This window comes from Eschscholzia californica, unplaced genomic scaffold (assembly GCF_041429995.1).
Source record: "Eschscholzia californica isolate CP2 unplaced genomic scaffold, dmEscCali1.0.p SCAF_2, whole genome shotgun sequence".
Taxonomy (NCBI): domain Eukaryota; kingdom Viridiplantae; phylum Streptophyta; class Magnoliopsida; order Ranunculales; family Papaveraceae; genus Eschscholzia; species Eschscholzia californica.
In genome coordinates this window covers 8,304,458-8,318,744 of record NW_028238309.1, presented here as the reverse complement: position 1 = coordinate 8,318,744, position 14,287 = coordinate 8,304,458, and the positions used below count along the sequence as shown (strand labels likewise).

Below are 14,287 nucleotides of genomic sequence, written 5' to 3'. Positions count from 1 at the left end.
GTCAATATTTGGCAAGAAACAGTTCTTTCTTCTACTGTCGAAATATCAATCCTGCTAGATACTTGATGAGTGGTCTCTTCATTAAATAAAATAAGCTAACGAAATTACGGTCCAACACCTGAAGTCTAGGCGACATACAAGAGAAGAAGAATGCTGAAGATTCAGATGAAATCGATCGTTACTTCATTTCTAAAGAGACAGAGAAAGAGAGAGAGACGGGTAGTAGGCGATAATTGTAAGTAACAAAGAGAAACATAGCAACGAAATTATCTTATACTGAGAAAAAGTATTAAATATCAATATTATTGAAGCATATAGATGAATCATGAATCAACGACTCAGCTGTTTACATTCTTTTTCAGGCACCCAATTGACATGGATTATGAACAATAGTGTCTCAATGAGTAATTGATGATTAAGGTTGCGGTGTTTTACTTCTAGTACCACATATAGAACACATAAATATACATACACATAGATAAAAAGGTGATATACACGAATATTATCTACTGGACAAGAGAAAGGATACCCGTACCCTCGGTGTTGATGAAAGCTCAAACATTCTTTTTGCAGATCCAATTAGCAAACGTCCGTCGTGAATGACAAGATTTTCTCCTGTCCAAATTGCAAGTTACCTTTAAATATGGTACATATCCTCAGAGACAGAAAAATAATAACTAAATATTCATGATTTCATCCAGTTAGTGACTTCATCTATGGATTCATGGGTCAGTTGTGAATTGGACAGTTAACCAAGTCGAATTGAGAAATTTTGACAGGTTAATTTTAGTTCACAAATTCTAGTTCCAGAAAGACACACGGAACTTTGCAGTTTGTCAATTAGCATCTCAATTTTCACATATCGAAAACTAAAATGAAGAAATAGCAAATATAACTTTTTGAAATCAAGGTTCTGAAATACGTCTTTTTGAAATTTAAAACCAAGATTCTGAAATACCTCTTTTTGAATCTTGTGATCATACGGTAGGTATAGCAAGGCAACCGACATCAAGCAACCTGGATAGAATCTGGAGGAACAGACAACGAGAAAGAAAGATGTAACAGGTGTGTACTATATACGGTTATGTGATTATAGCGAGTGTACATAATGGTCATCGTTAAGTTTCATACCTCCCCACATCGAGCGTTAATTTTCAAGGGGACAATGTCGTCCGCACGTGTAACACCTAAGTTTACAATTGCAGTAGCCGCTCCTACCTCATGAGCAGCTCTTTCATGTTGAATTACAAAAGCAAAGAATTAATTATGAAGAGTTTGGGAGGTTAACAGGATGAAAGACTATGCAAACCAAAACAAGGCAGACTAATTATTCATCTTGTTCAATGTCTAGAATAATGTTTCCGCCTCAAGGCGGTTTGCTCCAAAAAGCTTCTTATGTTGCATAAACATAATCAATGCTTGTACATTTTGTTTTTGACTGGCCTCGAGGCGAAAGACAGAACAAAGGGCCTTGAGGTGGCCTTGAGGTGCACCCGAGGCGTAGACATCTACCGCATTTAAAACATGAATCCTGTTAAATATCTCTCCTAGCTAATGTTCTCATAATATTGACCATGTTCAGTTTTCCTGAATGTAAAGTAAGCAGTAGAGAATGGTACATGCACGAATCCTGAAACTGTAATTTCCATTTTACACAAAAAAAGACATTCACGAGGCAGAATGATAGAAGAATTGCCGCAATTTGTCTAATCAGATATCTAACTAATGTGGGTAGTGTGTACCTCACAAGTCGGAAAGCAGACATGGTCATTAATGATGATCCCAAAACAAGCAACGCGTCACATTCTTTTGCAATTTGCATTGCTGTCTCAGCTCTTTCTTTGGGGATGTTATCACCGAAGAAGACAACCTTGAAACATTCAAAGGAGACAAACATGTTTACTAAAAAATTAGACAAGTTCATGTTAACACATTGATTCGTGTATAGAAACATCTTGAATAAGCAAAAAACTCCGCACCGACAATTTATACATGATTCAAAGGCTGAATCAAAACAAATTAGGTGTACTAGAGACATAAGGCTCAAGGAGTCACATGCTAAACTTGTGTACCTGCAGTCAGATATAACAACCATCTTGGTTAATTTTAATTTCTATGGTTTTACTATGTTACTAAAGCACCGACTACTCTTAAGTGATCGCTGATTAGTCCTATTGGCCAACTCAACTAGTTGTAGGCATCCTAGGTTCTAAAAAGGAATAATCTTCAACTAGGTGCTCGAGTATACCAATCTAAGTCGTCAGCTGCCTAGGTGTTATTAACCATGATTTCTTCTTTATTCTTTTAATCATCAAAGAACTTGTCTAATTAGTTACAACAATTGTAAGTGAGTAAATGTTAATGAATTCCAAGCAAACTACAATTCTTTTGTTTTTAGTTGGTCTTTGTGGAACACTGATTAGAAATGTCCAATGTTTTAAAACAAGTTTTCTGCCAGAGGAGGTTTGCCCCAAAAAAAGTGAAGTGCCACCTTGATGCACCCCCGGGGAGGCATAAAAGGCGCACACATTCTTTTAGATGAAAAATACGATACCGCATTTATATAAAAAGATTGGACAATATAGTCTTATTAACTTCGCTACAATAATATAAAGACTTAAGTGTTCAACCAACAAGAAATATAAATGTTGCTACGTCTTTTGTTGCATAACCAATGAGTAAAATGAATGTACTTTCTCTTAAATTAAATTTTGAAATTTTGTGCCCGAAATGACCTAAACATTTTCATTTCCATGGCTACTGAAATTTCCACCGAAATGCATATCTGATTTGAAGGAGGCAAGTATCTTACATCAGGTTTCAGCACTCCATTACATTTCTGGCAGCTGGGGATAAGGAAATCCTCTTCCCAGAATTTCTCGTCAATCTCAACATCACCATCGGGTCTTTGCTTCATCCCAAAGCTCTTGTCTGATCCAGGGTTTCCCACATTCAAATTTTCAATTGCTGCCGCCCACTGGTACCATTGATTTCAAATAGAAATCAAAAACAAATAACTAACATTAGCAGCCTAAAGAAATCCAATTTTACAATTCCTTCAAAGAACAGTCCAAAACATTAAAAGATAACACCAGCATGCATAGAATCTACACATGAAATAATTCAAGCAAAGGTGTGTAAATGATAACCAAGTTTTTGAGAAAACTATACTGTAGGTAACATTACCATGAAAGGATATATATTAGCAAGAACTAAATTTCTGAAAGCCAACCTTTGGATTAAGAGATTTGAGTTGCTCCTGAAACAAGTCCCGGCAAAAGGAAAACCCACAGTCCAAGCATATAACTGAATAAACAGTTCCATGTAACTCAAGTGGATTACTGCCAGCACGATGATGCAACCTGAGAGAAGATACTGATGAATAATTGTAGTTACTTTTACTCTGGCATTTCCTCACTTCACATATACCAACAGACATTTACCTGTCAACATTTTGGGTAATCATAGAGCTTATTCGGTTAACTTTCTCTAGCGATGCTAGAGCTATATGAGTATCACCTGGTTGTGCTGCATTGAACTTTCTCCATCCAGCGTAGCTCCTCGCCCAGTACCTCCTACGAGCTCGGCCTGAGCGAAGGAATTCCTGTCAAAAATGAACTTTCCAATGGTTTGGATTTAAACAGAAAAAGTCGTATAAAGGAGGTGCAAGAGTAACTTCTGGCGCTTGTTAATGAGTAACCCAAACTATTCTTAGAATTTTCTCTATTTGCCAGCTCCACCTAATGATACTGCAAAATCCATTGTTATAGTGGCACAACTGTACGGGCTTCATTTCTGCATCTAATTACTACTAGTTAATGGAAATGTGGCTCACGTAGTCACGATTATAGTTTATGAACTAATTGTTTAATCTTATAAACCAGTAAGACATTGTCTGAAACTCCATTAAGTCAACATTGACCATCAAAATTCATCTAAATGTTATCATGAATGTTGAACAAGAACCAGCTAAGATCTAAAGAAGCAAAAGATAGAAAGAAAATTGTTTATGTGGTAGTCGTCACCACAGAATCTGACAGCTACACTGATAGGCTTCAGAGAGTAGCTAGTACAGAAGATATTCCAGATCATAAACTTAACGAGATTATTTTCTTCTACATGATCTCCAGTAAATATCCTGATAGCTACATAGCCTACACCTTTAAATAGAGGTGAGAGAGCAAATGCATAGAACGACTTAAAATCTACCCAAAATTCCAAATCACTCTCTGATATCAATTGTTTATCCTAAAACGATAATCAATGGCTTATCCAACAATGATCATCCATTATATTCCTAGCTATATTAGGATCATCAACAACCCTCAACATTGGAAACGGAAAATCATGAAAATTCGACCTATTCATTTTTGTCCGTATTAATTTTTTTCTATCTTCTTTGCTCTCCTAAAGAAAATATATGGTTGGAACTTGGGACATTATTACAGATAAAATTCAGCTAAGAAATCGATGTATGTATTTTCAACCTGCTTATTAACTCTCTCATATGGAGTCATCAGTCATAAGCTAAAATAGTTCACCTCTGGTCACCAAAATAATGCAGGAGGAACAATATCTCAGCAAGTGTCTTCAAATCACCTGATGTGTAATTGGTTTGAATCCAGTACTATATGCTCCATTTGGACTACATCAAAATAGAAGTTATGTCAGTTTTCTTCATATCAAGATGCGGAACTTAAAAGCAAGTGAGCAGCCGAATTCTTAACTGATGCATGTCACAGCTATTTCAAATATAACGATGTCAAAAGAAGATGCTAAGTCTCTAATGATATACCGAACTAAAACTACCAGTGCGCGGTATCCATCACATTATGTATATGAGTTGTAAGAAACAAAAACCTTCTATAATCAGGAATACCACATTCAGTGCTTACTCCAGCTCCAGTTAACACAATAAGCTTGCTACTGCATCATAACCAAGAATGGTGAATTGAGTTGGTAAATAATAATAAGTACTGCTTACTGACCTCGTACACAACTTATCACTAAAATAGAACTACCTGATTGGAAAATTATAAAAAAATAAAAAAATAAAAAAATAACTGTACCTTTTATCAAAAAACTGATACAAAAGATCGATATCTTTGATACTTGGAGGATCTGAATCAGGGACAATTTTCCTGTTCCTTAAAAAGTCGGCAGAAGCTTTATCTTTACTTACTAAGGCGGCCCCAGGAAACGCGATTCGGCACTTTGTCTGGACAAATCTAACATTACTTTGCCGAAAAGATAGTGTTCGTCCAGATCCCGTAGGCAATAGTCTGTTTTTCATGCATGACAGAACCACATCTACAAAAAGATAAAATAAAATAAGACTCATATACTCGGCATTAAAATTTTAAATCAAGGGTTTAGCATGAAAACAAAAGGTAAACATCATTTAGTCTCTCAATCCCTATAGGAAACTATTAGTACTTGACACACTTAAACAATATTGTTGGACGAGTCAAAACATGCCATAAAGCCCCTGACCTGATTCAAAACTCGTGAATGAACTACATGATGTCCCTCTTTTTTATCTTCCTCTTTTCTGAGGAGTCCCTCTTTCTTACGTCCTTCCCGAGTAAGTGGCACGAAAAAGGTACTCAAACTTAGAGCATAAGTTATTGAAATAGAGGATCTTTCTACTCAAATGGTCAAATCCTCTGGTGTACTCAAAATCATCTTAAGAGAAAATCCATCCACTTTTAAATTAAAAAGTTGTTGACTTGTTTTTCCATTTTAAATTGGCGACCCTACACAACAGAAAAATAAAAGGCTGGTGTCTTGCGGAAAACAAGTTCGGTTGGGGGCATACAAAATTCGGGTGGCATAATTGATGCATGGGGCAAATTTCTTTTAAGGACCAGAACTTTTTTTTTTGAAACTTAGAATGAATATATTATTAAAATAAAAATAACTATGTACATATGATTTGGAGGCTAGAAGTGATATTTCACGATATCCAGGCCTCCCAATTAACTACTACATCCAAATATGAAACATTCTTAAATTTCTCTATTTTCCTAATCCAGGAGTAAATGACACCCTTGACATCTTCAATGTCTATCACTGAGTTCAGGTTCTTTTCCTTAAAGATCTTGCTATTCCTATCATGCCAAATACTCCATACAATCGCAGCTGGGACCAGCTGCCAAACCTCCTTTCTGTGCTTCCTCTTGGACAAACCATCCCACTGAGTTATCATATTATGTATGGTTACAGGATGGCACCAATGGGTTGCCATAAGCTTGGCAAAATAGTTCCAGATGCCGGCTGCCACCCTACAATGGAGGAACAGATGATCAGCCGATTCTTCCTCTTCCTTGCATAGAATGCATCTATTAGGGATTTGAAAACCCCTTCTTTTCAAAGCATCCACAGTGGGAACTTTCTGAACTAGGATAGCCCACATAAAGAATCCCACTCTTGGTGGTAAAGCCTTGATCCAAACTGATTTGGATACACAAGGCTCTAGGAGGATGCCATCTCTATCCAACCTTTTGTAACAGTTAGCAACTGTCAGGGGCTCACTCTCCTCATTGCACCATACTCGAGAATCCGGTTCATCCAAGAAATTTGCTTCTTGAATGATTTGCAATAGATGGACATATTGCTGCATCTCCCAATCATTCAGGTTCCTCCTGGTAACAATATCCCAATAGTCACTCTCAGTATTATACATCTCTGCCACAGTAGCCAAAGGCCTAACTGCCAACCTGAAGACATCAGGGAAGCTTAAGCTTAAGCTACTCGACCCAATCCAACTGTCCGTCCAAAATTTGATTTTCAGACCATCCCCCAGGATCCATCTAGTAATATTATGGTAGTCCTTTAGGTGAGCTGTGATGCCTTTCCAAACTCCGCAGCCAAAAGATGTATTCTTGCATTTTCTAACCCAAAGGTCACTGCTCGTGCCGTACTTACTAGAGATAACCCTTTGCCATAACTGGTTACTCTCCTGATCCATCCTCCATAGCCATTTAGTGAGGAGAGCTTTATTCATATATTCTAAGTTTTTCACCCCCATGCCTCCTTTGCTTCTGCTTGTACGAACCTGGTTCCAGTTCACCCAGTGCATACTCTTGTCACCCATAGTTTTGTTCCATAGAAAAGAGCACATTTTACTATCAATATCCTTCAACACACCTTTGGGTATAGAGAATAGGGACAAGTAATAGGTGGGTAAGGCCTGAAGTACTGATTTCAACAGAGTTATTTTTCCCCCTTTTGATAAAAGATGTCCCTTCCAGGCAGCTAGCCTTTTGTTCACCCTTTCTAACACAGGATCCCACAATTTCTTGGACTTGTATCTTTCACCCAGAGGTAAACCCAGGTAGGTGGTGGGAAGAGATCCCACCTGGCATCCGAACTCCTTGATCATATCCTGATTCATGTTATCCTCTTCTACCTTAGTAGCACTATAAATGGAGGATTTTTGCATATTTACCTTGAGTCCCGACGCTAGCTCATACCATATAAGAATATCCCTCAATCTCCTCAACTGGTTGGCATCCTCTTCAATGAAGAATAATGTATCATCTGCAAACTGAAGGTGGTTGATCTCATCACCATTCTCGGCTGCCCTGAAACCTCTAATCCAGTTGCTTCTCCCTGCCTCTTGGAGACATTGGCTCAACACTTCTGCTACCAGTAAGAATAGTAATGGGGAGAGAGGGTCCCCTTGCCTGATGCCTCTTGAGCTTTGAAACACCTCCGACGGTCTTCCATTGATCAGGACTGAGAATGTGGCTGTAGATATGCACAAGTATATCCAACTCCTCCATTTGTAGCCAAAACCCATCCGTTCCATAGCCTGGTAAAGGAAGTCCCAACTGATCCTATCAAAGAAAAGTTTTTTATCTTCTCTTCTTCATCTTCGCCACCTCTGACCACCACCACCATGTTTCTCTCTCTCCCCTCCTGCTCTCTTTGTCCTCCTTCTCCTCTCTTTCTCTCTCTCCCTCACAGTTCTTCTGGCAGAGGGACTGGGCCCCATTGCCGGAAGCCCCTCGTCTTAAGATCAGATCGATACCCTTCCTTCAAACGAAAGGGAAAACCTTTCGCCTGAGAAGGAGGATGATCCCCCTTCGTCGGAATTGTGAGGGAGAGATAGAGAGAGAGAGAAAGAGAGAGAGAGAGAGAGAGAGAGAGAGAGAGAGAGAGCGTATGTGTGTACATGGTGGTGATCGGAGTGATGGTGGTGATCGGAGTGATGGTGGTGGTGATCAGAGTAATGATGGTGATCGGAGTCTGTGTGCCTTTAAATAAATTTACCCTCTAAACCGATTTTCTCACCCAAATTTTTATATTTCCGACAACCAAAAGCATTAGTCAAAAGAAAGTGAGGATGAACTGAAACATATTTTGGTATCAAGCTAAGTTACATAGGGAAAGAGTAAAAGAGAGAAAGCAAGCACTATTGTACAAACACAATACTAAAGAAAAAGGGTAGCTGAAAAAGAGAAGTAAACAGTAAATAAATAAAATTTTGACTTGCCAATGGTTTTTGTCCCAAACGCTTCTTTGGCACTTCTAAAGATCTGCATAACAAAGTACCAAACATCAATGAAGAAGGAGAAAACACCAAAATCGCAACTATGATCAGAGCATAGGTATCACCATAAAAAGTAAAATTAGATCAACAAAACAGATTAAAATGGCAACACTTACAAAACAGAGCAAAACAATTTCTTGAACTGTAGATGAAAGTATTTCATGACTTAACTATAGAAGAATGTAAATTGTCAATAGTCAAGTATATCCTCACATTTTTATCACTTCTAATCTATCTTAACATCATCTCCAATAAGAAGTGGTTCGCTTGCACATGGCATGTACGGGTAGACACCCTTTTGGTGTTTGTTTCCTATGTTCGTGACAAAATATTTACATTTTAAGTTAGAAACAAAACATTAAAGCAAATGTAGCTAGTTATCTTCTTTACCTAAATGGAACCTAAATATTTATGAGACCTTGGATGTCTTCCTATTTTATACTACATCAACCTAATATTATCTTCCCCTAATTCTATAGGGAGGTTTTGATTCAATCTGTGTGCTTCTTAGGTGGCAGAAGAAAGCAGACCACGGTTTTACTTGAGACGTTCTATATAAACCCCATGCGTACGTGATGGACTAATTCTAACTTGGATATACGCTCTTTCTAACACCTACGAATACGTATAACACAGATACTCATATTTCACTTTCTAACCTGAATATGTGCACTCTTGTGTGAACCTTCTGCGAACATACACAATTTGCGTACGATGAAAAATTGGTTGATTTAAAAGTAAGAAAGGATATGACCTAAAATACTAAGGACAATTAAAGGCCATATCTCCGTACTTGTTTCTCCCACATCATACCGCACACATCCTACTAATGTCAATATTATATTGATGCGGACAACTTTTGGTCCAGTTTCTGAACAGAGTTAGGAAGCTATGTGTTTAATCTTTTAGGGCTTAGTTATTTTTCATTGTAAGCAGTTTTTTGTTTTTAGTGTAGTTATTTGCTTTTTATGTGAGAGACATGTGTTAAGAATATAGTTATAGGTAAATATGTTCAAGTCTATATATAATGATGTAATCTGCAAAAAAAACGCAGAATAAAGGCACTGCAAGTGCTAAACTTTGATAGTTCTGGGTGAATCCTTAACTTTGGTGTGAAGTCAGTTGGAGTGATTCCAAGAAATTGTTCTTACTGGGAAGTCAGTAGTGTTACTATATTATGTACTTTTTTCGCTTGGTTATAATAAATGAAGATGTTTACTGTTGTCCAAGTTATTTCCTGAAGACCATTCACAAGATAGCCCTTCAGTGGATGACATAACGAATGAACTTGTCCCGTGAACACCTTGCCAAATCTGCCACACTATATAGGGTTTATCCTACAGGATTGGAGACACAAGTTGATGAACATTTAAAAAAATGAGATCATGGGGGAAAATCTTAGTCGTTGTGTTATTCCTTCTTCCCTTCACCTAAAAAGGATGAGAGACGTTTTAATCCTTGTCCCAGCACTTCATATTTTGCTAATATTGTTAAACTGCCTTTCAGAGAGGTCGTTCATCTCCATGGAATAGTGGTTGGTAGGGATGTCAGGTTCATGAGTTATGTCTTAGAAACACTTCGGCACATGGTGGGCACTAGACTCAAGTTTTCATCTAGATAACAACCACAAACTTATGGGCAAAATGAAGTAGTCAGTAAAAGCGTATGAAGTGTCTTGTATGTGAATGTGCTAGGAGGCAAGAGAACATATTGCATTTAGTTCAAATTATGCATCATGTTCATGAAGTGCATTCAGAGATGACAAAAATGCATTACCATGAACAATGAAAAATATAAAACAGTTGCTGATTTACAATGTAAGTATAAGGAATTTGCAATTGAAGATTATAATGATTCATATAAGGCCTAACTGATTCCTACGAGAGCATAAGGAATTTGCAATTACAAGCTTACAATGTTGATCCTTACAAGATACTAAAACAATTGGAACCTAGTGATTATGTGTTGCTTCTCTCATCAAATCTTATGACTGTCAAAGTTCCAACAAACGAACCGAATATTTCTTCATCTGCTAATGACCTTGGTTCCAGGTCAAACCTTATAAATGATCCATTATACCTATCAGACCATCCATTTCATCCTTTATCACCTTAACAATTCATCCCTTTAAGCAAAGATGAGATTGAAGTTACTCGGACACACAGGTTGCGAATACCAGTCACGAAGGAGACCAAAAGTATCTTGTCAAGTGGAAACTTTGATATATTTCTCGAGTATATGAGGCTAATAGAAAAGGAGCCACTCGAATAGATTTGGAGTGATTCCTTAACTTTGGATTGAAGCCACTTAGAACATTTTAAAGAAACTATTCATGGTCTGGATTCAGCAGTGTTATTATGTACTTTCTATGCTTCGTTATAATGAACGAAGATGTGTGTTGTTGTCCAAGTTATTTCCAACCATTACTTTCTCTTATCCACTAATCAGCCAAGAATTTCTATTGTGTTTTTTTTCTTTCCCATAAAATCCACGGATTTTACCCATTTATTTTACTTATTTTCCCTGATTTAATTGTTGAATGAGACTTGTTATTGATCTTCGTCTCTAACCTAAACATCCTAGACAACCCTATTGCTTCCTTTTGAGTTAGTATGGATCTCTATACCTGCAATTATTGTTTCGTAACGTAACAGACACTATTGTATTACCATAGTAGGCTTAGAATCATGCATAATATCTTAGTGATACTCTAAATGGTTATGTATGAAATTAGCATTGTTTTGATTTTTAATTGCTCATGTTAATGTGTGTTCGATCTCGGATATACAAGCTTAAAAGATGCTCCAATAAACATACCCTAGACCTAAAACAACTAAATTAAGCAGAGGGTCATAAGAAAAAGGAAATGTAAAATAGAATCAACTAATTGGGACTCATAAATGCATACAAGGGAAAGAATTGGTTAACTATCTAATCACAATTTAACAACAGATATGGGATGGGTTATTTGAAATTTCGAAAAATTGATTCTCTCATGGAGGTTTGATTTCGTTACTGTTGAGTTGCTGATCTATTAAGTTGGTAAGAGAGAGATAGAGAGAGTTTTGAAGGGATAGAAACTCACTGTTGTCACCGCCATTGGAGACTATTGAATTTGTCTGGTGGTGTTCTTCCCCAAATGTAAAATGTTTGGGTAAAAGATTTTGTTGAACGGAGCTCCCATTGCCAACATGGCTCCAAGAAAGACCCCTCAAATATGTCGAGTTAAAGCGGGTTACCAATTACAAGGACAACAATCCGCCATCTAGCTCTAGCTCGTTTTGAAAAAACCTCGTCTTTTAGTAATTCCACATCAGCTGGGCATTAAAATGCCTAAAATCATATGTGACTTGTTATGAATCGTGTTTTCCATAATTCTGATCTATTAAATCGCGAATTACGACAATCGTTATAAAACTTTTGTCAATATGTTGCTTTAGCTAAAAGTACCGTAATTATTCAAGGATATTTTAAATAACACTCTTAATTCATTCTTGTTCTTTCAACAAAAATATTATTCTTGTGTTTATAAATAGATGCAAAATCATTTTAGATTAGTTATTCTTTTTTTTTTTGGTTAAGAGAGGCTATTGCCGATTTTATTAGCTACTCGAGCTTACTGAAATATTGGCTTTATCTGCTGCCAATTGGTTTACAATGCAAGCGGGAGTCTCAATGATCTCCTTTCTTAACAATAAATTTAATTGAGACGAATTCTTTGCTAAAAGATGTGCTACTTGGTTTGCATTACGGTAGCAAAATGTAAAGGTGCAACCATGTAGCCGTATACTTTCTCTTCGAATTCTCATTAATGTGGATCTTATTTTCCATGGAATGTCCTTTTCTTCTTCTGTGCATGCTTTAATAATAGTTAAGGCATCTCCTTCAATAACACATTCATACTCTGGTAGTTGTAGTGCCATTTCAATTGCCAAGTAGGCAGCTCTAGCTTCGGCTTCCATCGTCGAGGAAGTACTAACAATGTCTGTAGCAGCCCATACAAATTCCCCATACTCGTTTTAGCTGTTCAACAGCTAAAACGAGTAAAACCAAAATCTAAAATAAATATTCGAAATATAATTTGATTGAGGTGAGTTATATGTGAATTAAAAACCAAATAATTACCACTTCACTAATTTTATTTTATTAAAATAATTCTTATCATTTCCTCTTTCTTTTTTTCTAAATTTTATTTTTGTGTATAAAGGTGCTCATTTGATTTTTTTTTTTTCTTTTCCTTTGTTGAAAAGGAACAAATGGTCCACAAACATTTTTGTGCATTTAAACTAGTTTCTTTTTTTTGTTGAGTAACACTTAAACTAGTTCAACAAAAAAAAAACACTTAAACTAGTTTTGTCCACCTACCAAAAAATCCCAATTTGAAAGCATAATTCCAATGGTGGATGACAATATTTATTGGTGCAATAATTTTCGGTGGTGCTAATAGTAATTACGTGATCACTCATCTTATTTTCTAGTTGACAACTAGCCTCACAACTTTTGGATCACTACTAGTGATAACCTCATAAAAGTATAATTTTTCAGTCTAATTTCTTGTTTTTTTGTCAGAAAGGCAGATTACCTTTTTCTTCTTCTAGGTACCATGAAAATTTTAGAAATAAACTTCAAGGACAATTTTAAAAGTCCCTCATTTTTTATACCTTAAATAACCTTTGTATCTAGAGCAATTTTCAGGAACCTCTAAGAGTTAGAATTGTCCAAACTTTCTAGGTTTATAGGAAAAAAAACGAGTGAAAGTGGAAGCTAGCCGATTTTTGTATCTAAGGTTTCTGTCGATTTTTGTCTATCATATCATCAATGTAGTTTAGGTTTAGCTTTTTGAATCTCTTTATTTGGTGTTTGATGTTGATTTTTATGGTTTTCAATTAGTTTTTAGGAAAGAATTCTAAAAAGAGAAGGTACAAATTGGTCAATTATGGGACGATTTTGCTAGGGTTTATACATTGTTTTTTTTTATAATTGGACTCATAGACAATGATGGAAGGAGAATCTGCTATTATTTCGAGCTATAATCTTACTTCTTAATTACTTATTTTGGTAGGGTTTATGTTGAGTTTGCGAAGCTTTGCAAATTGGTTTGCAATCTTGTTTGTCTTGCAAAGCTTTGCAATGACTTTGCAATATGATTTGCAGAACTTTGCAATCTGGTTTGCCTTGTAATGACTTTGCAAAGCTTTGCACACACTTGGCACTCTGGTTTGCAGAGCTTTGCAAACTGGTTTACACTACTTTGCAATCTGGTTTTCACTGCTTTGCAATCTGGTTTCCACTGCTTTGCAATAAGGTCAGTTTTGTCATTTTTCTATATTGGATAATTTATAAAAATTCCAAAGGGAGCTGAAGCCTATAAAAAGTTGATAAACCCTTTTTAACCAAATGCCAAATTTTTTAGGGAGTTTTGGCCAAATTTCTCTAATCGCACATATACGTGTGCACCTGCATGATGAATCCCAATAACTTTGTGATTTATGCACAATATGCTATCGCTACAGCCAATACAGGTAGAGGAAGAATCGCAGAGGAAAACGAACCTATAGCATTATTACTTAGTATACAATGACAACTAATAACAACATCGAATACATTCAAGTAGAATGAGATAACCAAGCTTTAATCTCGCATCTGAAGTACAAGAAACACAACAATCCAGTGACAATCCAAAATCCACATTACCAGCATTCAACAATTACTTTCTCAATTCTTCGACAT

General features: G+C 36.4%; 1 protein-coding gene across 1 annotated transcript; it reads right to left on the bottom strand.

The window, feature by feature from the left end:
• Nucleotides 1-257: 257 nt before the first annotated feature.
• On the bottom strand, nt 258-11,880 carry SRT2 (sirtuin 2). Its single transcript, XM_086663610.1, has 12 exons — nt 11,643-11,880; nt 8,501-8,543; nt 5,070-5,310; nt 4,861-4,926; nt 4,600-4,645; nt 3,444-3,604; nt 3,233-3,362; nt 2,813-2,977; nt 1,743-1,870; nt 1,132-1,231; nt 959-1,028; nt 258-615 (listed from the first exon to the last, which is right to left on the bottom strand). The coding sequence occupies exons 1-11, from the start codon at nt 11,655-11,657 to the stop codon at nt 978-980; spliced, it is 1,146 nt and encodes a 381-aa protein (XP_086519736.1). The 5' UTR covers nt 11,658-11,880; the 3' UTR covers nt 258-615; nt 959-977.
• Between the last annotated feature and the right edge of the window lie 2,407 nt (nt 11,881-14,287).